At 38.3% G+C, this 26,368-nt stretch overlaps 1 protein-coding gene and 2 long non-coding RNA genes across 5 annotated transcripts in view; all 3 read right to left on the bottom strand.

The window, feature by feature from the left end:
• Nucleotides 1–1,177, bottom strand: part of LOC128659685 (uncharacterized) — a 1,778-nt gene extending 601 nt beyond the window's left edge. The window contains exons 1-2 of one of the 3 annotated variants that reach the window (XR_008402462.1): nucleotides 521–1,177; nucleotides 345–450 (exon numbers count right to left, since the gene is read on the bottom strand). This is a non-coding gene — a long non-coding RNA (uncharacterized LOC128659685). The remainder of the gene's footprint in view (nucleotides 1–344; nucleotides 451–520) is intronic. The other 2 variants (XR_008402463.1, XR_008402464.1) reach the window with 2 other exon arrangements.
• Nucleotides 1–26,368, bottom strand: part of AGAP3 (ArfGAP with GTPase domain, ankyrin repeat and PH domain 3) — a 1,006,220-nt gene that overhangs the window by 681,337 nt on the left and 298,515 nt on the right. Inside the window, exon 7 of the mRNA XM_053713235.1 lies at nucleotides 12,820–12,975. Coding sequence (XP_053569210.1) covers nucleotides 12,820–12,975 — 156 coding nt within the window. The remainder of the gene's footprint in view (nucleotides 1–12,819; nucleotides 12,976–26,368) is intronic.
• LOC128659686 (uncharacterized) lies at nucleotides 3,225–5,920 on the bottom strand. The gene is made up of 5 exons (XR_008402465.1): nucleotides 5,765–5,920; nucleotides 4,889–4,998; nucleotides 4,284–4,673; nucleotides 3,818–3,965; nucleotides 3,225–3,782 (listed from the first exon to the last, which is right to left on the bottom strand). It is a non-coding gene; the product is annotated as an uncharacterized LOC128659686 (long non-coding RNA).

Raw genomic sequence — 26,368 nt, 5'->3', positions numbered from 1 at the left:
CTGTATACACAGTGTAATACCTAGTGTGTGTGTGTGCTGTATACACAGTGTAATACCTAGTGTGTGTGTGTGCTGTATACACAGTGTAATACCTAGTGTGTGTGTGTGCTGTATACACAGTGTAATACCTAGTGTGTGTGTGTGCTGTATACACAGTGTAATACCTAGTGTGTGTGTGTGCTGTATACACAGTGTAATACCTAGTGTGTGTGTGTGCTGTATACACAGTGTAATACCTAGTGTGTGTGTGTGCTGTATACACAGTGTAATACCTAGTGTGTGTGTGTGCTGTATACACAGTGTAATACCTAGTGTGTGTGTGTGCTGTATACACAGTGTAATACCTAGTGTGTGTGTGTGCTGTATACACAGTGTAATACCTAGTGTGTGTGTGTGCTGTATACACAGTGTAATACCTAGTGTGTGTGTGCTGTATACACAGTGTAATACCTAGTGTGTGTGTGCTGTTTACACAGTGTAATACCTAGTGTGTGTGTGTGCTGTATACACAGTGTAATACCTAGTGTGTGTGTGTGCTGTATACACAGTGTAATACCTAGTGTGTGTGTGTGTGCTGTATACACAGTGTAATACCTAGTGTGTGTGTGTGCTGTATACACAGTGTAATACCTAGTGTGTGTGTGTGCAGTATACACAGTGTAATACCTAGTGTGTGTGTGTGCTGTATACACAGTGTAATACCTAGTGTGTGTGTGTGCTGTATACACAGTGTAATACCTAGTGTGTGTGTGTGCTGTATACACAGTGTAATACCTAGTGTGTGTGTGTGCTGTATACACAGTGTAATACCTAGTGTGTGTGTGCAGTATACACAGTGTAATACCTAGTGTGTGTGTGTGCTGTATACACAGTGTAATACCTAGTGTGTGTGTGCTGTATACACAGTGTAATACCTAGTGTGTGTGTGCTGTATACACAGTGTAATACCTAGTGTGTGTGTGTGCTGTATACACAGTGTAATACCTAGTGTGTGTGTGTGCTGTATACACAGTGTAATACCTAGTGTGTGTGTGTGCAGTATACACAGTGTAATACCTAGTGTGTGTGTGTGCTGTATACACAGTGTAATACCTAGTGTGTGTGTGTGCTGTATACACAGTGTAATACCTAGTGTGTGTGTGTGCTGTATACACAGTGTAATACCTAGTGTGTGTGTGTGCTGTATACACAGTGTAATACCTAGTGGTGTGTGTTGCTGTATACACAGTGTAATACCTAGTGTGTGTGTGTGCTGTATACACAGTGTAATACCTAGTGTGTGTGTGCTGTATACACAGTGTAATACCTAGTGTGTGTGTGTGCTGTATACACAGTGTAATACCTAGTGTGTGTGTGTGCTGTATACACAGTGTAATACCTTGTGTGTGTGTGTGCTGTATACACAGTGTAATACCTAGTGTGTGTGTGTGCTGTATACACAGTGTAATACCTAGTGTGTGTGTGTGCTGTATACACAGTGTAATACCTAGTGTGTGTGTGTGCTGTATACACAGTGTAATACCTAGTGTGTGTGTGTGCTGTATACACAGTGTAATACCTAGTGTGTGTGTGTGCTGTATACACAGTGTAATACCTAGTGTGTGTGTGTGCTGTATACACAGTGTAATACCTAGTGTGTGTGTGCTGTATACACAGTGTAATACCTAGTGTGTGTGTGTGCTGTATACACAGTGTAATACCTAGTGTGTGTGTGTGCTGTATACACAGTGTAATACCTAGTGTGTGTGTGTGCTGTATACACAGTGTAATACCTAGTGTGTGTGTGTGCTGTATACACAGTGTAATACCTAGTGTGTGTGTGTGCTGTATACACAGTGTAATACCTAGTGTGTGTGTGTGCTGTATACACAGTGTAATACCTAGTGTGTGTGTGTGCTGTATACACAGTGTAATACCTAGTGTGTGTGTGTGCTGTATACACAGTGTAATACCTAGTGTGTGTGTGTGCTGTATACACAGTGTAATACCTAGTGTGTGTGTGTGCTGTATACACAGTGTAATACCTAGTGTGTGTGTGCTGTATACACAGTGTAATACCTAGTGTGTGTGTGTGCTGTATACACAGTGTAATACCTAGTGTGTGTGTGTGCTGTATACACAGTGTAATACCTAGTGTGTGTGTGTGCTGTATACACAGTGTAATACCTAGTGTGTGTGTGTGCTGTATACACAGTGTAATACCTAGTGTGTGTGTGTGCTGTATACACAGTGTAATACCTAGTGTGTGTGTGTGCTGTATACACAGTGTAATACCTAGTGTGTGTGTGTGCTGTATACACAGTGTAATACCTAGTGTGTGTGTGTGCTGTATACACAGTGTAATACCTAGTGTGTGTGTGTGCTGTATACACAGTGTAATACCTAGTGTGTGTGTGTGCTGTATACACAGTGTAATACCTAGTGTGTGTGTGTGCTGTATACACAGTGTAATACCTAGTGTGTGTGTGTGCTGTATACACAGTGTAATACCTAGTGTGTGTGTGTGCTGTATACACAGTGTAATACCTAGTGTGTGTGTGTGCTGTATACACAGTGTAATACCTAGTGTGTGTGTGCTGTATACACAGTGTAATACCTAGTGTGTGTGTGTGCTGTATACACAGTGTAATACCTAGTGTGTGTGTGTGCTGTATACACAGTGTAATACCTAGTGTGTGTGTGTGCTGTATACACAGTGTAATACCTAGTGTGTGTGTGTGCTGTATACACAGTGTAATACCTAGTGTGTGTGTGTGCTGTATACACAGTGTAATACCTAGTGTGTGTGTGCTGTATACACAGTGTAATACCTAGTGTGTGTGTGTGCTGTATACACAGTGTAATACCTAGTGTGTGTGTGTGCTGTATACACAGTGTAATACCTAGTGTGTGTGTGTGCTGTATACACAGTGTAATACCTAGTGTGTGTGTGTGCTGTATACACAGTGTAATACCTAGTGTGTGTGTGTGCTGTATACACAGTGTAATACCTAGTGTGTGTGTGTGCTGTATACACAGTGTAATACCTAGTGTGTGTGTGTGCTGTATACACAGTGTAATACCTAGTGTGTGTGTGTGCTGTATACACAGTGTAATACCTAGTGTGTGTGTGTGCTGTATACACAGTGTAATACCTAGTGTGTGTGTGTGCTGTATACACAGTGTAATACCTAGTGTGTGTGTGTGCTGTATACACAGTGTAATACCTAGTGTGTGTGTGTGCTGTATACACAGTGTAATACCTAGTGTGTGTGTGTGCTGTATACACAGTGTAATACCTAGTGTGTGTGTGTGCTGTATACACAGTGTAATACCTAGTGTGTGTGTGTGCTGTATACACAGTGTAATACCTAGTGTGTGTGTGCTGTATACACAGTGTAATACCTAGTGTGTGTGTGTGCTGTATACACAGTGTAATACCTAGTGTGTGTGTGCTGTATACACAGTGTAATACCTAGTGTGTGTGTGTGCTGTATACACAGTGTAATACCTAGTGTGTGTGTGTGCTGTATACACAGTGTCATATATAGTGTGTGTGTGTGTGCTGTATACACAGTGTAATACCTAGTGTGTGTGTGTGCTGTATACACAGTGTAATACCTAGTGTGTGTGTGTGCTGTATACACAGTGTAATACCTAGTGTGTGTGTGTGCTGTATACACAGTGTAATACCTAGTGTGTGTGTGTGCTGTATACACAGTGTAATACCTAGTGTGTGTGTGTGCTGTATACACAGTGTAATACCTAGTGTGTGTGTGTGTGCTGTATACACAGTGTAATACCTAGTGTGTGGTGTGCTGTATACACAGTGTAATACCTAGTGTGTGTGTGTGTGCTGTATACACAGTGTAATACCTAGTGTGTGTGTGTGCTGTATACACAGTGTAATACCTAGTGTGTGTGTGTGCTGTATACACAGTGTAATACCTAGTGTGTGTGTGTGTGCTGTATACACAGTGTAATACCTAGTGTGTGTGTGCTGTATACACAGTGTAATACCTAGTGTGTGTGTGCTGTATACACAGTGTAATACCTAGTGTGTGTGTGTGCTGTATACACAGTGTAATACCTAGTGTGTGTGTGTGCTGTATACACAGTGTAATACCTAGGTGTGTGTGTGCTGTATACACAGTGTAATACCTAGTGTGTGTGTGTGCTGTATACACAGTGTAATACCTAGTGTGTGTGTGTGCTGTATACACAGTGTAATACCTAGTGTGTGTGTGCTGTATACACAGTGTAATACCTAGTGTGTGTGTGTGTATGTATACACAGTGTAATACCTAGTGTGTGTGTGTGCTGTATACACAGTGTAATACCTAGTGTGTGTGTGTGTGCTGTATACACAGTGTAATACCTAGTGTGTGTGTGCTGTATACACAGTGTAATACCTAGTGTGTGTGTGTGCTGTATACACAGTGTAATACCTAGTGTGTGTGTGTGCTGTATACACAGTGTAATACCTAGTGTGTGTGTGCTGTATACACAGTGTAATACCTAGTGTGTGTGTGTGCTGTATACACAGTGTAATACCTAGTGTGTGTGTGTGCTGTATACACAGTGTAATACCTAGTGTGTGTGTGTGCTGTATACACAGTGTAATACCTAGTGTGTGTGTGTGCTGTATACACAGTGTAATACCTAGTGTGTGTGCTGTATACACAGTGTAATACCTAGTGTGTGTGTGCTGTATACACAGTGTAATACCTAGTGTGTGTGTGTTGCTGTATACACAGTGTAATACCTAGTGGTGTGTGTGCTGTATACACAGTGTAATACCTAGTGTGTGTGGTGTGCTGTATACACAGTGTTATACCTAGTGTGTGTTGTGTGCTGTATACACAGTGTAATACTAGTGTGTGTGTGTGCTGTATACACAGTGTAATACCTAGTGTGTGTGTGTGCAGTATACACAGTGTAATACCTAGTGTGTGTGTGTGCTGTATACACAGTGTAATACCTAGTGTGTGTGTGTGTGCTGTATACACAGTGTAATACCTAGTGTGTGTGTGTGCCTTGTAAGACACAGGTGTAATACCTAGTGTGTGTGTGTGCTGTATACCACAGTGTAATACCTAGTGGTGTGGTGTGTGCAGTATACACAGTGTAATACCTAGTGTGTGTGTGCTGTATACACAGTGTAATACCTAGTGTGTGTGTGTGCTGTATACACAGTTGTAATACCTAGTGTCTGTGTGTGCTGTATACACAGTGTAATACCTAGTGTGTGTGTGTGCTGTATACACAGTGGTAATACCTTAGTGTGTGTGTGGCCTGTATACACAGTGTAAAACCTAGTGTGTGTTGCTGTAATACACAGTGTAAGTACCCTAGTGTGTGTGTGTGGCTGAATACACAGTGTAATACCTAGTGTGTGTGGTGCAGTAATACACAGTGTAATACGCTATGTGTGTGTGGTGCTGTATACACAGTGTAATACCTAGTTGTGTGTGTGTGCTGTATACACAGTGTATATACCTGTGTGCTGTAGACACAGTGTAATACCTAGTGTGTGGTGATGAGTGCTGTATACACAGTGTAATACCTAGTGTGTGTGGTGTGCTGTATACACAGTGTAATACCTAGTGGGTGTGTGTGCTGTTATACACAGTGTAATACCTAGTGTGTAGTGTGGCTGTATACACAGTGTAATACCTAGTGAGTGTGTGTACTGTATACACAGTGTAACACCTTAGTGTGTGTGTTGCTGTATACACAGTGTATACCTACGTGTGTGTGTGGTGCTGTATAAAAAGTGTAATACCTAGTGTGTGTGTGTGTGCTGTATACACAGTGTAATACCTAGTGTGTGTGTGTGCTGTAAACACAGTGTAATACCTAGTGTGTGTGTGTGCTGTATACACAGTGTAATACCTAGTGTGTGTGTGTGTGCTGTATACACAGTGTAATACCTAGTGTGTGTGTGGTGTGTAAACACAGTGTAATACTAGTGTGTGTGTGTGCTGTATACACAGTGTAATACCTAGTGTGTGTGTGTGCTGTATACACAGTGTAATACCTAGTGTGTGTGTGTGCTGTATACACAGTGTAATACCTAGTGTGTGTGTGTGCTGTATACACAGTGTAATACCTAGTGTGTGTGTGTGCTGTATACACAGTGTAATACCTAGTGTGTGTGTGCTGTATACACAGTGTAATACCTAGTGTGTGTGTGTGCTGTATACACAGTGTAATACCTAGTGTGTGTGTGTGCTGTATACACAGTGTAATACCTAGTGTGTGTGTGTGCTGTATACACAGTGTAATACCTAGTGTGTGTGTGTGCTGTATACACAGTGTAATACCTAGTGTGTGTGTGTGCTGTATACACAGTGTAATACCTAGTGTGTGTGTGTGCTGTATACACAGTGTAATACCTAGTGTGTGTGTGTGCTGTATACACAGTGTAATACCTAGTGTGTGTGTGTGCTGTATACACAGTGTAATACCTAGTGTGTGTGTGTGCTGTATACACAGTGTAATACCTAGTGTGTGTGTGTGCTGTATACACAGTGTAATACCTAGTGTGTGTGTGTGCTGTATACACAGTGTAATACCTAGTGTGTGTGTGCTGTATACACAGTGTAATACCTAGTGTGTGTGTGTGCTGTATACACAGTGTAATACCTAGTGTGTGTGTGTGTGCTGTATACACAGTGTAATACCTAGTGTGTGGTGTGCAGTATACACAGTGTAATACCTAGTGTGTGTGTGTGCTGTATACACAGTGTAATACCTAGTGTGGTGTGTGTGCTGTATACACAGTGTAATACCTAGTGTGTGTGGCTGTATACACAGTGTAATACCTAGTGTGTGTGTGTGCTGTATACACAGTGTAATACCTAGTGTGTGTGTGTGCTGTATACACAGTGTAATACCTAGTGTGTGTGTGTGCTGTATACACAGTGTAATACCTAGTGTGTGTGTGTGCTGTATACACAGTGTATACCTAGTGTGTGTGTGCTGTATACACAGTGTAATACCTAGTGTGTGTGTGTGTGCTGTATACACAGTGTAATACCTAGTGTGTGTGTGTGTGCTGTATACACAGTGTAATACCTAGTGTGTGTGTGTGCTGTATACACAGTGTAATACCTAGTGTGTGTGTGCTGTACACAACAGGTAAAACACAGTGTAATACCGTAGTGTGTGTGTGTGGCAGTATACACAGTGATAATACCTAGTGTGTGGTGTGTGCTGTAATACACAGTGTAATACCTAGTGTGTGTGTGCTGTATACACAGTGTAATACCTAGTGTGTGTGTTTGCTGTGATACACAGTGTAATACCTAGTGTGTGTTGCTGTATACACAGTGTAATACCTAGTGGTGTGTGTGTCTGTATACACAGGTGTAAACCTAGTGTGGTGAGTTGTGTGTGTGCTGTATACACAGTGTAATACCTAGTGTGTGTGTGTGCTGTATACACAGTGTAATACCTAGTTGTGTGTGTGTGCTGTATACACAGTGTAATACCTAGTGTGTGTGTGTGCTGTATAACACAGTGTAATACCTAGTGGTTGTGTGTGTGTGCTGTATACACAGTTTTATACCTAGTGTGTGTGTGTGCTGTATACACAGTGTAATACCTAGTGTGTGTGTGTGCTGTATACACAGTGTAATACCTAGTGTGTGTGTGTGCTGTATACACAGTGTAATACCTAGTGTGTGTGTGTGCTGTATACACAGTGTAATACCTAGTGTGTGTGTGCTGTATACACAGTGTAATACCTAGTGTGTGTGTGTGCTGTATACACAGTGTAATACCTAGTGTGTGTGTGTGCTGTATACACAGTGTAATACCTAGTGTGTGTGTGCTGTATACACAGTGTAATACCTAGTGTGTGTGTGTGCTGTATACACAGTGTAATACCTAGTGTGTGTGTGCTGTATACACAGTGTAATACCTAGTGTGTGTGTGCTGTATACACAGTGTAATACCTTGTGTGTGTGTGTGCTGTATACACAGTGTAATACCTAGTGTGTGTGTGTGCTGTATACACAGTGTAATACCTAGTGTGTGTGTGCTGTATACACAGTGTAATACCTAGTGTGTGTGTGTGCTGTATACACAGTGTAATACCTAGTGTGTGTGTGTGCAGTATACTCAGTACCATACCTAGTCTGTGCAGTATACTCAGTGCCATACCTAGTGTGTGCAGTATACTCAGTACCATACCTAGTGTGTGCAGTATACTCAGTGCCATACCTAGTGTGTGCAGTACACTCAGTACCATACCTAGTGTGTGCAGTATACTCAGTACCATACCTAGTGTGTGCAGTATACTCAGTACCATACCTAGTGTGTGCAGTATACTCAGTACCATACCTAGTGTGTGCAGTATACTCAGTACCATACCTAGTGTGTGTGTGTGCAGTATACTCAGTGCCATACCTAGTGTGTGCAGTATACTCAGTACCATACCTAGTGTGTGCAGTATACTCAGTACCATACCTAGTGTGTGCAGTATACTCAGTGCCATACCTAGTGTGTGCAGTATACTCAGTGCCATACCTAGTGTGTGCAGTATACTCAGTACCATACCTAGTGTGTGCAGTATACTCAGTACCATACCTAGTGTGTGCAGTATACTCAGTACCATACCTAGTTGTGTGCAGTATACTCAGTGCCATACCTAGTGTGTGCAGTATACTCAGTGCCATACCTAGTGTGTGCAGTATACTCAGTGCCATACCTAGTGTGTGCAGTATACTCAGTACCATACCTAGTGTGTGCAGTATACTCAGTGCCATACCTAGTGTGTGCAGTATACTCAGTGCCATACCTAGTGTGTGCAGTATACTCAGTAGCCATACCTAGTGTGTGCAGTATACTCAGTGCCATACCTAGTGTGTGCAGTATACTCAGTACCATACCTAGTGTGTGCAGTATACTCAGTACCATACCTAGTGTGTGCAGTATACTCAGTGCCATACCTAGTGTGTGCAGTATACTCAGTGTAATACCTAGTGTGTGTGTGTGCTGTATACACAGTGTAATACCTAGTGTGTGCAGTATACTCAGTGCCATACCTAGTGTGTGCAGTATACTCAGTGCCATACCTAGTGTGTGCAGTATACTCAGTACCATACCTAGTGTGTGCAGTATACTCAGTACCATACCTAGTGTGTGCAGTATACTCAGTGCCATACCTAGTGTGTGCAGTATACTCAGTACCATACCTAGTGTGTGCAGTATACTCAGTACCATACCTAGTGTGTGCAGTATACTCAGTACCATACCTAGTGTGTGCAGTATACTCAGTACCATACCTAGTGTGTGCAGTATACTCAGTGCCATACCTAGTGTGTGCAGTATACTCAGTGCCATACCTAGTGTGTGCAGTATACTCAGTACCATACCTAGTGTGTGCAGTATACTCAGTACCATACCTAGTGTGTGCAGTATACTCAGTGCCATACCTAGTGTGTGCAGTATACTCAGTACCATACCTAGTGTGTGCAGTATACTCAGTACCATACCTAGTGTGTGCAGTATACTCAGTACCATACCTAGTGTGTGCAGTATACTCAGTGCCATACCTAGTGTGTGCAGTATACTCAGTGCCATACCTAGTGTGTGCAGTATACTCAGTGCCATACCTAGTGTGTGCAGTATACTCAGTGCCATACCTAGTGTGTGCAGTATACTCAGTACCATACCTAGTGTGTGCAGTATACTCAGTACCATACCTAGTGTGTGCAGTATACTCAGTAGCCATACCTAGTGTGTGCAGTATACTCAGTACCATACCTAGTGTGTGCAGTATACTCAGTACCATACCTAGTGTGTGCAGTATACTCAGTACCATACCTAGTGTGTGCAGTATACTCAGTGCCATACCTAGTGTGTGCAGTATACTCAGTACCATACCTAGTGTGTGCAGTATACTCAGTACCATACCTAGTGTGTGCAGTATACTCAGTGCCATACCTAGTGTGTGCAGTATACTCAGTACCATACCTAGTGTGTGCAGTATACTCAGTACCATACCTAGTGTGTGCAGTATACTCAGTACCATACCTAGTGTGTGCAGTATACTCAGTACCATACCTAGTGTGTGCAGTATACTCAGTACCATACCTAGTGTGTGCAGTATACTCAGTACCATACCTAGTGTGTGCAGTATACTCAGTACCATACCTAGTGTGTGCAGTATACTCAGTTCCATACCTAGTGTGTGCAGTATACTCAGTACCATACCTAGTGTGTGCAGTATACTCAGTACCATACCTAGTGTGTGCAGTATACTCAGTGCCATACCTAGTGTGTGCAGTATACTCAGTGCCATACCTAGTGTGTGCAGTATACTCAGTGCCATACCTAGTGTGTGCAGTATACTCAGTACCATACCTAGTGTGTGCAGTATACTCAGTACCATACCTAGTGTGTGCAGTATACTCAGTACCATACCTAGTGTGTGCAGTATACTCAGTACCATACCTAGTGTGTGCAGTATACTCAGTACCATACCTAGTGTGTGCAGTATACTCAGTGCCATACCTAGTGTGTGCAGTATACTCAGTACCATACCTAGTGTGTGCAGTATACTCAGTACCATACCTAGTGTGTGCAGTATACTCAGTACCATACCTAGTGTGTGCAGTATACTCAGTGCCATACCTAGTGTGTGCAGTATACTCAGTGCCATACCTAGTGTGTGCAGTATACTCAGTACCATACCTAGTGTGTGCAGTATACTCAGTACCATACCTAGTGTGTGCAGTATACTCAGTACCATACCTAGTGTGTGCAGTATACTCAGTACCATACCTAGTGTGTGCAGTATACTCAGTACCATACCTAGTGTGTGCAGTATACTCAGTACCATACCTAGTGTGTGCAGTATACTCAGTACCATACCTAGTGTGTGCAGTATACTCAGTGCCATACCTAGTGTGTGCAGTATACTCAGTACCATACCTAGTGTGTGCAGTATACTCAGTACCATACCTAGTGTGTGCAGTATACTCAGTACCATACCTAGTGTGTGCAGTATACTCAGTACCATACCTAGTGTGTGCAGTATACTCAGTACCATACCTAGTGTGTGCAGTATACTCAGTGCCATACCTAGTGTGTGCAGTATACTCAGTACCATACCTAGTGTGTGCAGTATACTCAGTACCATACCTAGTGTGTGCAGTATACTCAGTACCATACCTAGTGTGTGCAGTATACTCAGTGCCATACCTAGTGTGTGCAGTATACTCAGTACCATACCTAGTGTGTGCAGTATACTCAGTGCCATACCTAGTGTGTGCAGTATACTCAGTTCCATACCTAGTGTGTGCAGTATACTCAGTGCCATACCTAGTGTGTGCAGTATACTCAGTACCATACCTAGTGTGTGCAGTATACTCAGTACCATACCTAGTGTGTGCAGTATACTCAGTACCATACCTAGTGTGTGCAGTATACTCAGTACCATACCTAGTGTGTGCAGTATACTCAGTACCATACCTAGTGTGTGCAGTATACTCAGTACCATACCTAGTGTGTGCAGTATACTCAGTACCATACCTAGTGTGTGCAGTATACTCAGTGCCATACCTAGTGTGTGCAGTATACTCAGTGCCATACCTAGTGTGTGCAGTATACTCAGTACCATACCTAGTGTGTGCAGTATACTCAGTGCCATACCTAGTGTGTGCAGTATACTCAGTACCATACCTAGTGTGTGCAGTATACTCAGTACCATACCTAGTGTGTGCAGTATACTCAGTGCCATACCTAGTGTGTGCAGTATACTCAGTACCATACCTAGTGCTGTGCAGTATACTCAGTGCCATACCTAGTGTGTGCAGTATACTCAGTACCATACCTAGTGTGTGCAGTATACTCAGTACCATACCTAGTGTGTGCAGTATACTCAGTGCCATACCTAGTGTGAGCAGTATACTCAGTAGCCATACCTAGTGTGTGCTGTATACTCAGTACCATACCTAGTGTGTGCAGTATACTCAGTGCCATACCTAGTGTGTGCAGTATACTCAGTACCATACCTAGTGTGTGCAGTATACTCAGTGCCATACCTAGTGTGTGCAGTATACTCAGTACCATACCTAGTGTGTGCAGTATACTCAGTGCCATACCTAGTGTGTGCAGTATACTCAGTACCATACCTAGTGTGTGCAGTATACTCAGTGCCATACCTAGTGTGTGCAGTATACTCAGTACCATACCTAGTGAGTGCAGTATACTCAGTACCATACCTAGTGTGTGCAGTATACTCAGTACCATACCTAGTGTGTGCAGTATACTCAGTACCATACCTAGTGTGTGCAGTATACTCAGTACCATACCTAGTGTGTGCAGTATACTCAGTACCATACCTAGTGTGTGCAGTATACTCAGTACCATACCTAGTCTGTGCAGTATACTCAGTGCCATACCTAGTGTGTGCAGTATACTCAGTGCCATACCTAGTGTGTGCAGTATACTCAGTACCATACCTAGTGTGTGCAGTATACTCAGTGCCATACCTAGTGTGTGCAGTATACTCAGTACCATACCTAGTGTGTGCAGTATACTCAGTACCATACCTAGTGTGTGCAGTATACTCAGTACCATACCTAGTGTGTGCAGTATACTCAGTGCCATACCTAGTGTGTGCAGTATACTCAGTGCCATACCTAGTGTGTGCAGTATACTCAGTGCCACAACTTACACAGAATTCCCCCAGAAGCAACAAACAAATCTGCACTGTAGGAAGTAATGGAGGTGAATAAGGGGGACCGGGGCAGCAGGGCCGGAGGGGCCCCTAGTGGTCTCTGTGTCCCTCCCATGCCCTTTGTCTCACAGCCCCCAGGTACTGACCGTGAAGATGTTGGAGCGTCGCTTGCTCTGCTTGCGGATCGGGGTGGGAGTGCTGGCAGCCGCGATGGTCTCGATGCGCAACTCCCGCTGTCCGATACTGGGAGTAGACGGCACAGACGATGAATAATCACTGAAGGTCCCTCCCCCGTTAGCGGCCTGTGGTGACAGCATACGGAAATACTATTAGACTACTCTGCTACATATCTGTAAAACACACTGCGTACTAACCTAACCCAGCTACATATCTGTAAAACACACTGCGTACTAACCCTGCTACATATCTGTATAACATGCAGTATACTAACCCTGCTACATATGTGTAAAAAAAAACCACCGCGCACTAACCCTGCTACATATCTGTAAAACACACTGTGTACTAACCCTGCTACATATCTGTAAAACACATTGCATACTAACCCTGCTACATATCTGTAAAACACATTGCATACTAACCCTGCTACATATCTGTAAAACAAAATTATTGCTTACCTGATAAATTTATTTCAAATTAGCAAGAAACCAATGGCATTACTTATTATATAAATGTTTAGAAAAAGCTCTTAAGTTAATTACGAAGTCTGTGACACAGAGTGAGTGAGCTCGTGGTGCTGGGTAATATGAAAACTTGAAGCAAACTTGTGGTGGATTGAGAATTCACCAGGAACGAATACAGATATCTAGTGTACTGGGCAATGTGACAATCTAGTGTACTGGGTAATGTGACAATCTAGTGTACTGGGTAATGTGACAATCTAGTGTACTGGGTAATGTGACAATCTAGTGTACTGGGTAACGTGACAATCTAGTGTACTGGGTAACGTGACAATCTAGTGTACTGGGTAACGTGACAATCTAGTGTACTGGGTAACGTGACAATCTAGTGTACTGGGTAATGTGACAATCTAGTGTACTGGGTAATGTGACAATCTAGTGTACTGGGTAATGTGACAATCTAGTGTAATGGGTAATGTGACAATCTAGTATACTGGGTAACGTGACAATCTAGTGTACTGGGTAATGTGACAATCTAGTGTACTGGGTAACGTGACAATCTAGTGTACTGGGTAACGTGACAATCTAGTGTACTGGGTAACGTGACAATCTAGTGTACTGGGTAACGTGACAATCTAGTGTACTGGGTAACGTGACAATCTAGTGTACTGGGTAATGTGACAATCTAGTGTACTGGGTAATGTGACAATCTAGTGTACTGGGTAATGTGACAATCTAGTGTAATGGGTAATGTGACAATCTAGTATACTGGGTAATGTGACAATCTAGTGTACTGGGTAATGTGACAATCTAGTGTACTGGGTAACGTGACAATCTAGTGTACTGGGTAACGTGACAATCTAGTGTACTGGGTAACGTGACAATCTAGTGTACTGGGTAACGTGACAATCTAGTGTACTGGGTAACGTGACAATCTAGTGTACTGGGTAACGTGACAATCTAGTGTACTGGGTAATGTGACAATCTAGTGTAATGGGTAATGTGACAATCTAGTGTAATGGGTAATGTGACGATCTAGTGTACTGGGTAACGTGACAATCTAGTGTACTGGGCAATGTGACGATCTAGTGTACTGGGTAATGTGACAATCTAGTGTACTGGGTAATGTGACAATCTAGTGTAATGGGTAATGTGACAATCTAGTGTACTGGGTAATGTGACAATCTAGTGTACTGGGTAATGTGACAATCTAGTGTACTGGGTAATGTGACAATCTAGTGTAATGGGTAATGTGACAATCTAGTGTACTGGGTAATGTGACAATCTAGTATACTGGGTAATGTGACAATCTAGTGTACTGGGTAACGTGACAATCTAGTGTACTGGGTAATGTGACAATCTAGTGTACTGGGTAATGTGACGATCTAGTGTACTGGGTAATGTGACAATCTAGTATACTGGGTAATGTGACAATCTAGTGTACTGGGTAACGTGACAATCTAGTGTACTGGGTAATGTGACAATCTAGTGTACTGGGTAATGTGACAATCTAGTGTACTGGGTAACGTGACAATCTAGTGTACTGGGTAATGTGACAATCTAGTATACTGGGTAATGTGACAATCTAGTGTACTGGGTAACGTGACAATCTAGTGTACTGGGTAACGTGACAATCTAGTGTACTGGGTAACGTGACAATCTAGTGTACTGGGTAATGTGACAATCTAGTGTACTGGGTAATGTGACAATCTAGTGTACTGGGTAATGTGACAATCTAGTGTACTGGGTAATGTGACAATCTAGTGTACTGGGTAACGTGACAATCTAGTGTACTGGGTAATGTGACAATCTAGTGTACTGGGTAATGTGACAATCTAGTAGAGATCTGACTTGTATCACAGTTTGTTTGCTGGATGTCAATATTACTGGTGTGGTGATATGGATTATATATAAAATAACAGATATATATATAAGAGAGTATACATCCTTAAGTATAATGTCACCACTTGATTTATTTGTTGGTACACTAGATTTGTAATGATATATTTTTATACTTGCATTGCTAGTGTCATTAGTTTCTATATATATTGAGCGTTAGTCTTTGTATATATTTTTATACTTGCATTGCTAGTGTCATTAGTTTCTATATATATTGAGCGTTAGTCTTTGTATATATTTTTATACTTGCATTGCTAGTGTCATTAGTTTCTATATATATTGAGCGTTAGTCTTTGTATATATTTTTATACTTGCATTGCTAGTGTCATTAGTTTCTATATATATTGAGCATAAGTCTTTGTATATATTTTTATACTTGCATTGCTAGTGTCATTAGTTTCTATATATATTAAGTGTTAGTCTTTGTATATATTTTTATACTTGCATTGCTAGTGTCATTAGTTTCTATATATATTGAGCGTTAGTCTTTGTATATATTTTTATACTTGCATTGCTAGTGTCATTAGTTTCTATATATATTGAGCGTTAGTCTTTGTATATATTTTTATACTTGCATTGCTAGTGTCATTAGTTTCTATATATATTGAGCGATAAGTCTTTGTATATATTTTTATACTTGCATTGCTAGTGTCATTAGTTTCTATATATATTAAGCGTTAGTCTTTGTATATATTTTTATACTTGCATTGCTAGTGTCATTAGTTTCTATATATATTGAGCGTTAGTCTTTGTATATATTTTTATACTTGCATTGCTAGTGTCATTAGTTTCTATATATATTGAGCGTTAGTCTTTGTATATATTTTTATACTTGCATTGCTAGTGTCATTAGTTTCTATATATATTGAGCGTTAGTCTTTGTATATATTTTTATACTTGCATTGCTAGTGTCATTAGTTTCTATATATATTGAGCGTTAGTCTTTGTATATATTTTTATACTTGCATTGCTAGTGTCATTAGTTTCTATATATATTGAGCGTTAGTCTTTGTATATATTTTTATACTTGCATTGCTAGTGTCATTAGTTTCTATATTATATATTGAGCGTTAGTCTTTGTATATATTTTTATACTTGCATTGCTAGTGTCATTAGTTTCTATATATATTGAGCATAAGTCTTTGTATATATTTTTATACTTGCATTGCTAGTGTCATTAGTTTCTATATATATTAAGCGTTAGTCTTTGTATATATTTTTATACTTGCATTGCTAGTGTCATTAGTTTCTATATATATTAAGTGTTAGTCTTTGTATATATTTTTATACTTGCATTGCTAGTGTCATTAGTTTCTATATATATTGAGCGTTAGTCTTTGTATATATTTTTATACTTGCATTGCTAGTGTCATTAGTTTCTATATATATTAAGTGTTAGTCTTTGTATATATTTTTATACTTGCATTGCTAGTGTCATTAGTTTCTATATTATATATTGAGCGTTAGTCTTTGTATATATTTTTATACTTGCATTGCTAGTGTCATTAGTTTCTATATATATTGAGCGTTAGTCTTTGTATATATTTTTATACTTGCATTGCTAGTGTCATTAGTTTCTATATTATATATTGAGCGTTAGTCTTTGTATATATTTTTATACTTGCATTGCTAGTGTCATTAGTTTCTATATATATTGAGCGTTAGTCTTTGTATATATTTTTATACTTGCATTGCTAGTGTCATTAGTTTCTATATATATTGAGCGTTAGTCTTTGTATATATTTTTATACTTGCATTGCTAGTGTCATTAGTTTCTATATATATTAAGTGTTAGTCTTTGTATATATTTTTATACTTGCATTGCTAGTGTCATTAGTTTCTATATATATTGAGCGTTAGTCTTTGTATATATTTTTATACTTGCATTGCTAGTGTCATTAGTTTCTATATTATATATTGAGCGTTAGTCTTTGTATATATTTTTATACTTGCATTGCTAGTGTCATTAGTTTCTATATATATTGAGCGTTAGTCTTTGTATATATTTTTATACTTGCATTGCTAGTGTCATTAGTTTCTATATATATTGAGCGTTAGTCTTTGTATATATTTTTATACTTGCATTGCTAGTGTCATTAGTTTCTATATATATTGAGCGTTAGTCTTTGTATATATTTTTATACTTGCATTGCTAGTGTCATTAGTTTCTATATTATATATTGAGCGTTAGTCTTTGTATATATTTTTATACTTGCATTGCTAGTGTCATTAGTTTCTATATATATTAAGCGTTAGTCTTTGTATATATTTTTATACTTGCATTGCTAGTGTCATTAGTTTCTATATATATTAAGTGTTAGTCTTTGTATATATTTTTATACTTGCATTGCTAGTGTCATTAGTTTCTATATATATTGAGCGTTAGTCTTTGTATATATTTTTATACTTGCATTGCTAGTGTCATTAGTTTCTATATATATTAAGTGTTAGTCTTTGTATATAGTTTTATACTTGCATTGCTAGTGTCATTAGTTTCTATATATATTAAGTGTTAGTCTTTGTATATATTTTTATACTTGCATTGCTAGTGTCATTAGTTTCTATATATATTGAGCGTTAGTCTTTGTATATATTTTTATACTTGCATTGCTAGTGTCATTAGTTTCTATATATATTGAGCGTTAGTCTTTGTATATATTTTTATACTTGCATTGCTAGTGTCATTAGTTTCTATATATATTAAGCGTTAGTCTTTGTATATATTTTTATACTTGCATTGCTAGTGTCATTAGTTTCTATATATATTGAGCGTTAGTCTTTGTATATATTTTTATACTTGCATTGCTAGTGTCATTAGTTTCTATATATATTGAGCGTTAGTCTTTGTATATATTTTTATACTTGCATTGCTAGTGTCATTAGTTTCTATATATATTAAGTGTTAGTCTTTGTATATATTTTTATACTTGCATTGCTAGTGTCATTAGTTTCTATATATATTGAGCGTTAGTCTTTGTATATATTTTTATACTTGCATTGCTAGTGTCATTAGTTTCTATATATATTAAGTGTTAGTCTTTGTATATATTTTTATACTTGCATTGCTAGTGTCATTAGTTTCTATATATATTAAGTGTTAGTCTTTGTATATATTTTTATACTTGCATTGCTAGTGTCATTAGTTTCTATATATATTGAGCGTTAGTCTTTGTATATATTTTTGGTTACTTATAGATAGTATGACTATGGTTGTTGCGGTTTGTGCTCTTTACGAGCTTTAATGCAACTTTGTTTTTAACCAATCCAATTATGTATGTTGTGATATATTTTGCACCATGTTAGGAGTATTTGTGTCTTAAAGGGACACTAAACCCAAACATTTTCTTTCATGATTAAGGTAGAGAATACAACTTTAAACAATATTACAATTTACTTCTATTATCTAATTTGCTTCATTCTTTAGATATACTTTAATGAAGAAATAGCAATGCACAAGGTGAACCAATCACAGGAGGCATCTATGTGCAGCTACCAATCAGCAGCTACTAAGCATATCTAGATATGCTTTTCAGCAAAGAATATTAAGAGAATGAAGCAAAATAGATAATAGAAGTAAATTAGAAAGTTGTTTATAATTGTATGCTCTTTCTAAATCATGAAAGAACAAATGTGGGTTTCATGTCCCTTTAATATATATATTTGTTGGCAGCACTCTGTAAATTGTATTATCTATATATTGATCCCATAAAAGTATTTAAATAAGGATATTGCAGCAAAAGTCGGCTATATAGAATATTTTTATATTTAATCATACATTAATGGTGGTATTTCAAATGAATTTGAGTGTCAGATATTATGTTTTTTTACATCAATATAATTGTAGTGTTTTATTAAAAAGATAGTATCCAACATTTGTCCAACATTTATATTGTGGGGATTTGTTCTGTAAAGGGTAGAAACAATGTTGCATGTTTGTTTAATTTAACATATAGATTGTTTAACGTTGTGATTCCAGCTGCAGTTAACCCACTGTTACCTTAAACTAACATAGTCATACTGCTAGTGTTGGTAATCAGATTGTATTGCAATATATATGTTTTTAGTTGTGTTGGTGAATGCCTAATGGAGCGGTAGTTGTGTCACTGCTAGTGTTGGTAATCAGATTGTATTGCAATATATATGTTTTTAGTTGTGTTGGTGAATGCCTAATGGAGCTGTAGTTGTGTCACTGCTAGTGTTGGTAATCAGATTGTATTGCAATATATATGTTTTTAGTTGTGTTGGTGAATGTCTAATGGAGCTGTAGTTGTGTCACTGCTAGTGTTGGTAATCAGATTGTATTGCAATATATATGTTTTTAGTTGTGTTGGTGAATGTCTAATGGAGCTGTAGTTGTGTCACTGCTAGTGTTGGTAATCAGATTGTATTGCAATATATATGTTTTTAGTTGTGTTGGTGAATGCCTAATGGAGCTGTAGTTGTGTCACTGCTTGTGTTGGTAATCAGATTGTATTGCAATATATATGTTTTTAGTTGTGTTGGTGAATGCCTAATGGAGCTGTAGTTGTGTCACTGCTAGTGTTGGTAATCAGATTGTATTGCAATATATATGTTTTTAGTTGTGTTGGTGAATGCCTAATGGAGCTGTAGTTGTGTCACTGCTAGTGTTGGTAATCAGATTGTATTGCAATATATATGTTTTTAGTTGTGTTGGTGAATGCCTAATGGAGCGGTAGTTGTGTCACTGCTAGTGTTGGTAATCAGATTGTATTGCAATATATATGTTTTTAGTTGTGTTGGTGAATGTCTAATGGAGCTGTAGTTGTGTCACTGCTAGTGTTGGTAATCAGATTGTATTGCAATATATATGTTTTTAGTTGTGTTGGTGAATGCCTAATGGAGCTGTAGTTGTGTCACTGCTAGTGTTGGTAATCAGATTGTATTGCAATATATATGTTTTTAGTTGTGTTGGTGAATGTCTAATGGAGCTGTAGTTGTGTCACTGCTAGTGTTGGTAATCAGATTGTATTGCAATATATATGTTTTTAGTTGTGTTGGTGAATGCCTAATGGAGCGGTAGTTGTGTCACTGCTAGTGTTGGTAATCAGATTGTATTGCAATATATATGTTTTTAGTTGTGTTGGTGAATGCCTAATGGAGCTGTAGTTGTGTCACTGCTTGTGTTGGTAATCAGATTGTATTGCAATATATATGTTTTTAGTTGTGTTGGTGAATGCCTAATGGAGCTGTAGTTGTGTCACTGCTTGTGTTGGTAATCAGATTGTATTGCAATATATATGTTTTTAGTTGTGTTGGTGAATGTCTAATGGAGCTGTAGTTGTGTCACTGCTAGTGTTGGTAATCAGATTGTATTGCAATATATATGTTTTTAGTTGTGTTGGTGAATGCCTAATGGAGCGGTAGTTGTGTCACTGCTTGTGTTGGTAATCAGATTGTATTGCAATATATATGTTTTTAGTTGTGTTGGTGAATGCCTAATGGAGCTGTAGTTGTGTCACTGCTAGTGTTGGTAATCAGATTGTATTGCAATATATATGTTTTTAGTTGTGTTGGTGAATGTCTAATGGAGCGGTAGTTGTGTCACTGCTAGTGTTGGTAATCAGATTGTATTGCAATATATATGTTTTTAGTTGTGTTGGTGAATGCCTAATGGAGCGGTAGTTGTGTCACTGCTAGTGTTGGTAATCAGATTGTATTGCAATATATATGTTTTTAGTTGTGTTGGTGAATGCCTAATGGAGCTGTAGTTGTGTCACTGCTTGTGTTGGTAATCAGATTGTATTGCAATATATATGTTTTTAGTTGTGTTGGTGAATGCCTAATGGAGCTGTAGTTGTGTCACTGCTTGTGTTGGTAATCAGATTGTATTGCAATATATATGTTTTTAGTTGTGTTGGTGAATGTCTAATGGAGCTGTAGTTGTGTCACTGCTAGTGTTGGTAATCAGATTGTATTGCAATATATATGTTTTTAGTTGTGTTGGTGAATGCCTAATGGAGCGGTAGTTGTGTCACTGCTAGTGTTGGTAATCAGATTGTATTGCAATATATATGTTTTTAGTTGTGTTGGTGAATGCCTAATGGAGCTGTAGTTGTGTCACTGCTAGTGTTGGTAATCAGATTGTATTGCAATATATATGTTTTTAGTTGTGTTGGTGAATGCCTAATGGAGCGGTAGTTGTGTCACTGCTAGTGTTGGTAATCAGATTGTATTGCAATATATATGTTTTTAGTTGTGTTGGTGAATGTCTAATGGAGCTGTAGTTGTGTCACTGCTAGTGTTGGTAATCAGATTGTATTGCAATATATATGTTTTTAGTTGTGTTGGTGAATGCCTAATGGAGCGGTAGTTGTGTCACTGCTAGTGTTGGTAATCAGATTGTATTGCAATATATATGTTTTTAGTTGTGTTGGTGAATGTCTAATGGAGCTGTAGTTGTGTCACTGCTAGTGTTGGTAATCAGATTGTATTGCAATATATATGTTTTTAGTTGTGTTGGTGAATGCCTAATGGAGCGGTAGTTGTGTCACTGCTTGTGTTGGTAATCAGATTGTATTGCAATATATATGTTTTTAGTTGTGTTGGTGAATGCCTAATGGAGCTGTAGTTGTGTCACTGCTTGTGTTGGTAATCAGATTGTATTGCAATATATATGTTTTTAGTTGTGTTGGTGAATGCCTAATGGAGCTGTAGTTGTGTCACTGCTTGTGTTGGTAATCAGATTGTATTGCAATATATATGTTTTTAGTTGTGTTGGTGAATGTCTAATGGAGCTGTAGTTGTGTCACTGCTAGTGTTGGTAATCAGATTGTATTGCAATATATATGTTTTTAGTTGTGTTGGTGAATGCCTAATGGAGCGGTAGTTGTGTCACTGCTAGTGTTGGTAATCAGATTGTATTGCAATATATATGTTTTTAGTTGTGTTGGTGAATGCCTAATGGAGCTGTAGTTGTGTCACTGCTAGTGTTGGTAATCAGATTGTATTGCAATATATATGTTTTTAGTTGTGTTGGTGAATGTCTAATGGAGCTGTAGTTGTGTCACTGCTAGTGTTGGTAATCAGATTGTATTGCAATATATATGTTTTTAGTTGTGTTGGTGAATGCCTAATGGAGCGGTAGTTGTGTCACTGCTAGTGTTGGTAATCAGATTGTATTGCAATATATATGTTTTTTAGTTGTGTTGGTGAATGCCTAATGGAGCTGTAGTTGTGTCACTGCTAGTGTTGGTAATCAGATTGTATTGCAATATATATGTTTTTAGTTGTGTTGGTGAATGCCTAATGGAGCTGTAGTTGTGTCACTGCTTGTGTTGGTAATCAGATTGTATTGCAATATATATGTTTTTAGTTGTGTTGGTGAATGTCTAATGGAGCTGTAGTTGTGTCACTGCTAGTGTTGGTAATCAGATTGTATTGCAATATATATGTTTTTAGTTGTGTTGGTGAATGCCTAATGGAGCGGTAGTTGTGTCACTGCTAGTGTTGGTAATCAGATTGTATTGCAATATATATGTTTTTAGTTGTGTTGGTGAATGCCTAATGGAGCTGTATTGTGTCACTGCTAGTGTTGGTAATCAGATTGTATTGCAATATATATGTTTTTAGTTGTGTTGGTGAATGCCTAATGGAGCTGTAGTTGTGTCACTGCTAGTGTTGGTAATCAGATTGTATTGCAATATATATGTTTTTAGTTGTGTTGGTGAATGTCTAATGGAGCTGTAGTTGTGTCACTGCTAGTGTTGGTAATCAGATTGTATTGCAATATATATGTTTTTAGTTGTGTTGGTGAATGCCTAATGGAGCTGTAGTTGTGTCACTGCTTGTGTTGGTAATCAGATTGTATTGCAATATATATGTTTTTAGTTGTGTTGGTGAATGCCTAATGGAGCTGTAGTTGTGTCACTGCTAGTGTTGGTAATCAGATTGTATTGCAATATATATGTTTTTAGTTGTGTTGGTGAATGCCTAATGGAGCTGTAGTTGTGTCACTGCTAGTGTTGGTAATCAGATTGTATTGCAATATATATGTTTTTAGTTGTGTTGGTGAATGCCTAATGGAGCGGTAGTTGTGTCACTGCTAGTGTTGGTAATCAGATTGTATTGCAATATATATGTTTTTAGTTGTGTTGGTGAATGTCTAATGGAGCTGTAGTTGTGTCACTGCTAGTGTTGGTAATCAGATTGTATTGCAATATATATGTTTTTAGTTGTGTTGGTGAATGCCTAATGGAGCTGTAGTTGTGTCACTGCTAGTGTTGGTAATCAGATTGTATTGCAATATATATGTTTTTAGTTGTGTTGGTGAATGTCTAATGGAGCTGTAGTTGTGTCACTGCTAGTGTTGGTAATCAGATTGTATTGCAATATATATGTTTTTAGTTGTGTTGGTGAATGCCTAATGGAGCGGTAGTTGTGTCACTGCTAGTGTTGGTAATCAGATTGTATTGCAATATATATGTTTTTTAGTTGTGTTGGTGAATGCCTAATGGAGCTGTAGTTGTGTCACTGCTTGTGTTGGTAATCAGATTGTATTGCAATATATATGTTTTTAGTTGTGTTGGTGAATGCCTAATGGAGCTGTAGTTGTGTCACTGCTTGTGTTGGTAATCAGATTGTATTGCAATATATATGTTTTAGTTGTGTTGGTGAATGTCTAATGGAGCTGTAGTTGTGTCACTGCTAGTGTTGGTAATCAGATTGTATTGCAATATATATGTTTTTAGTTGTGTTGGTGAATGCCTAATGGAGCGGTAGTTGTGTCACTGCTAGTGTTGGTAATCAGATTGTATTGCAATATATATGTTTTTAGTTGTGTTGGTGAATGCCTAATGGAGCTGTAGTTGTGTCACTGCTAGTGTTGGTAATCAGATTGTATTGCAATATATATGTTTTTAGTTGTGTTGGTGAATGCCTAATGGAGCTGTAGTTGTGTCACTGCTAGTGTTGGTAATCAGATTGTATTGCAATATATATGTTTTTAGTTGTGTTGGTGAATGCCTAATGGAGCGGTAGTTGTGTCACTGCTAGTGTTGGTAATCAGATTGTATTGCAATATATATGTTTTTAGTTGTGTTGGTGAATGCCTAATGGAGCTGTAGTTGTGTCACTGCTTGTGTTGGTAATCAGATTGTATTGCAATATATATGTTTTTAGTTGTGTTGGTGAATGCCTAATGGAGCTGTAGTTGTGTCACTGCTTGTGTTGGTAATCAGATTGTATTGCAATATATATGTTTTTAGTTGTGTTGGTGAATGTCTAATGGAGCTGTAGTTGTGTCACTGCTAGTGTTGGTAATCAGATTGTATTGCAATATATATGTTTTTAGTTGTGTTGGTGAATGCCTAATGGAGCGGTAGTTGTGTCACTGCTAGTGTTGGTAATCAGATTGTATTGCAATATATATGTTTTTAGTTGTGTTGGTGAATGCCTAATGGAGCTGTAGTTGTGTCACTGCTAGTGTTGGTAATCAGATTGTATTGCAATATATATGTTTTTAGTTGTGTTGGTGAATGCCTAATGGAGCGGTAGTTGTGTCACTGCTAGTGTTGGTAATCAGATTGTATTGCAATATATATGTTTTTAGTTGTGTTGGTGAATGTCTAATGGAGCTGTAGTTGTGTCACTGCTAGTGTTGGTAATCAGATTGTATTGCAATATATATGTTTTTTAGTTGTGTTGGTGAATGCCTAATGGAGCGGTAGTTGTGTCACTGCTAGTGTTGGTAATCAGATTGTATTGCAATATATATGTTTTTAGTTGTGTTGGTGAATGCCTAATGGAGCGGTAGTTGTGTCACTGCTAGTGTTGGTAATCAGATTGTATTGCAATATATATGTTTTTAGTTGTGTTGGTGAATGCCTAATGGAGCTGTAGTTGTGTCACTGCTTGTGTTGGTAATCAGATTGTATTGCAATATATATGTTTTTAGTTGTGTTGGTGAATGCCTAATGGAGCGGTAGTTGTGTCACTGCTAGTGTTGGTAATCAGATTGTATTGCAATATATATGTTTTTAGTTGTGTTGGTGAATGCCTAATGGAGCTGTAGTTGTGTCACTGCTTGTGTTGGTAATCAGATTGTATTGCAATATATATGTTTTTAGTTGTGTTGGTGAATGCCTAATGGAGCTGTAGTTGTGTCACTGCTTGTGTTGGTAATCAGATTGTATTGCAATATATATGTTTTTAGTTGTGTTGGTGAATGTCTAATGGAGCTGTAGTTGTGTCACTGCTAGTGTTGGTAATCAGATTGTATTGCAATATATATGTTTTTAGTTGTGTTGGTGAATGCCTAATGGAGCGGTAGTTGTGTCACTGCTAGTGTTGGTAATCAGATTGTATTGCAATATATATGTTTTTAGTTGTGTTGGTGAATGCCTAATGGAGCTGTAGTTGTGTCACTGCTAGTGTTGGTAATCAGATTGTATTGCAATATATATGTTTTTAGTTGTGTTGGTGAATGTCTAATGGAGCTGTAGTTGTGTCACTGCTAGTGTTGGTAATCAGATTGTATTGCAATATATATGTTTTTAGTTGTGTTGGTGAATGCCTAATGGAGCGGTAGTTGTGTCACTGCTAGTGTTGGTAATCAGATTGTATTGCAATATATATGTTTTTAGTTGTGTTGGTGAATGCCTAATGGAGCTGTAGTTGTGTCACTGCTTGTGTTGGTAATCAGATTGTATTGCAATATATATGTTTTTAGTTGTGTTGGTGAATGCCTAATGGAGCTGTAGTTGTGTCACTGCTTGTGTTGGTAATCAGATTGTATTGCAATATATATGTTTTTAGTTGTGTTGGTGAATGTCCTAATGGAGCTGTAGTTGTGTCACTGCTAGTGTTGGTAATCAGATTGTATTGCAATATATATGTTTTTAGTTGTGTTGGTGAATGCCTAATGGAGCGGTAGTTGTGTCACTGCTAGTGTTGGTAATCAGATTGTATTGCAATATATATGTTTTTAGTTGTGTTGGTGAATGCCTAATGGAGCTGTAGTTGTGTCACTGCTAGTGTTGGTAATCAGATTGTATTGCAATATATATGTTTTTAGTTGTGTTGGTGAATGCCTAATGGAGCTGTAGTTGTGTCACTGCTAGTGTTGGTAATCAGATTGTATTGCAATATATATGTTTTTAGTTGTGTTGGTGAATGCCTAATGGAGCGGTAGTTGTGTCAC

Source organism: Bombina bombina, chromosome 5 (genome assembly GCF_027579735.1).
Source record: "Bombina bombina isolate aBomBom1 chromosome 5, aBomBom1.pri, whole genome shotgun sequence".
Taxonomy (NCBI): Eukaryota; Metazoa; Chordata; class Amphibia; order Anura; family Bombinatoridae; genus Bombina; species Bombina bombina.
The sequence above is the reverse complement of the archived record's forward strand: the minus strand, read 5'-3'. Positions and strand labels throughout refer to the sequence as shown.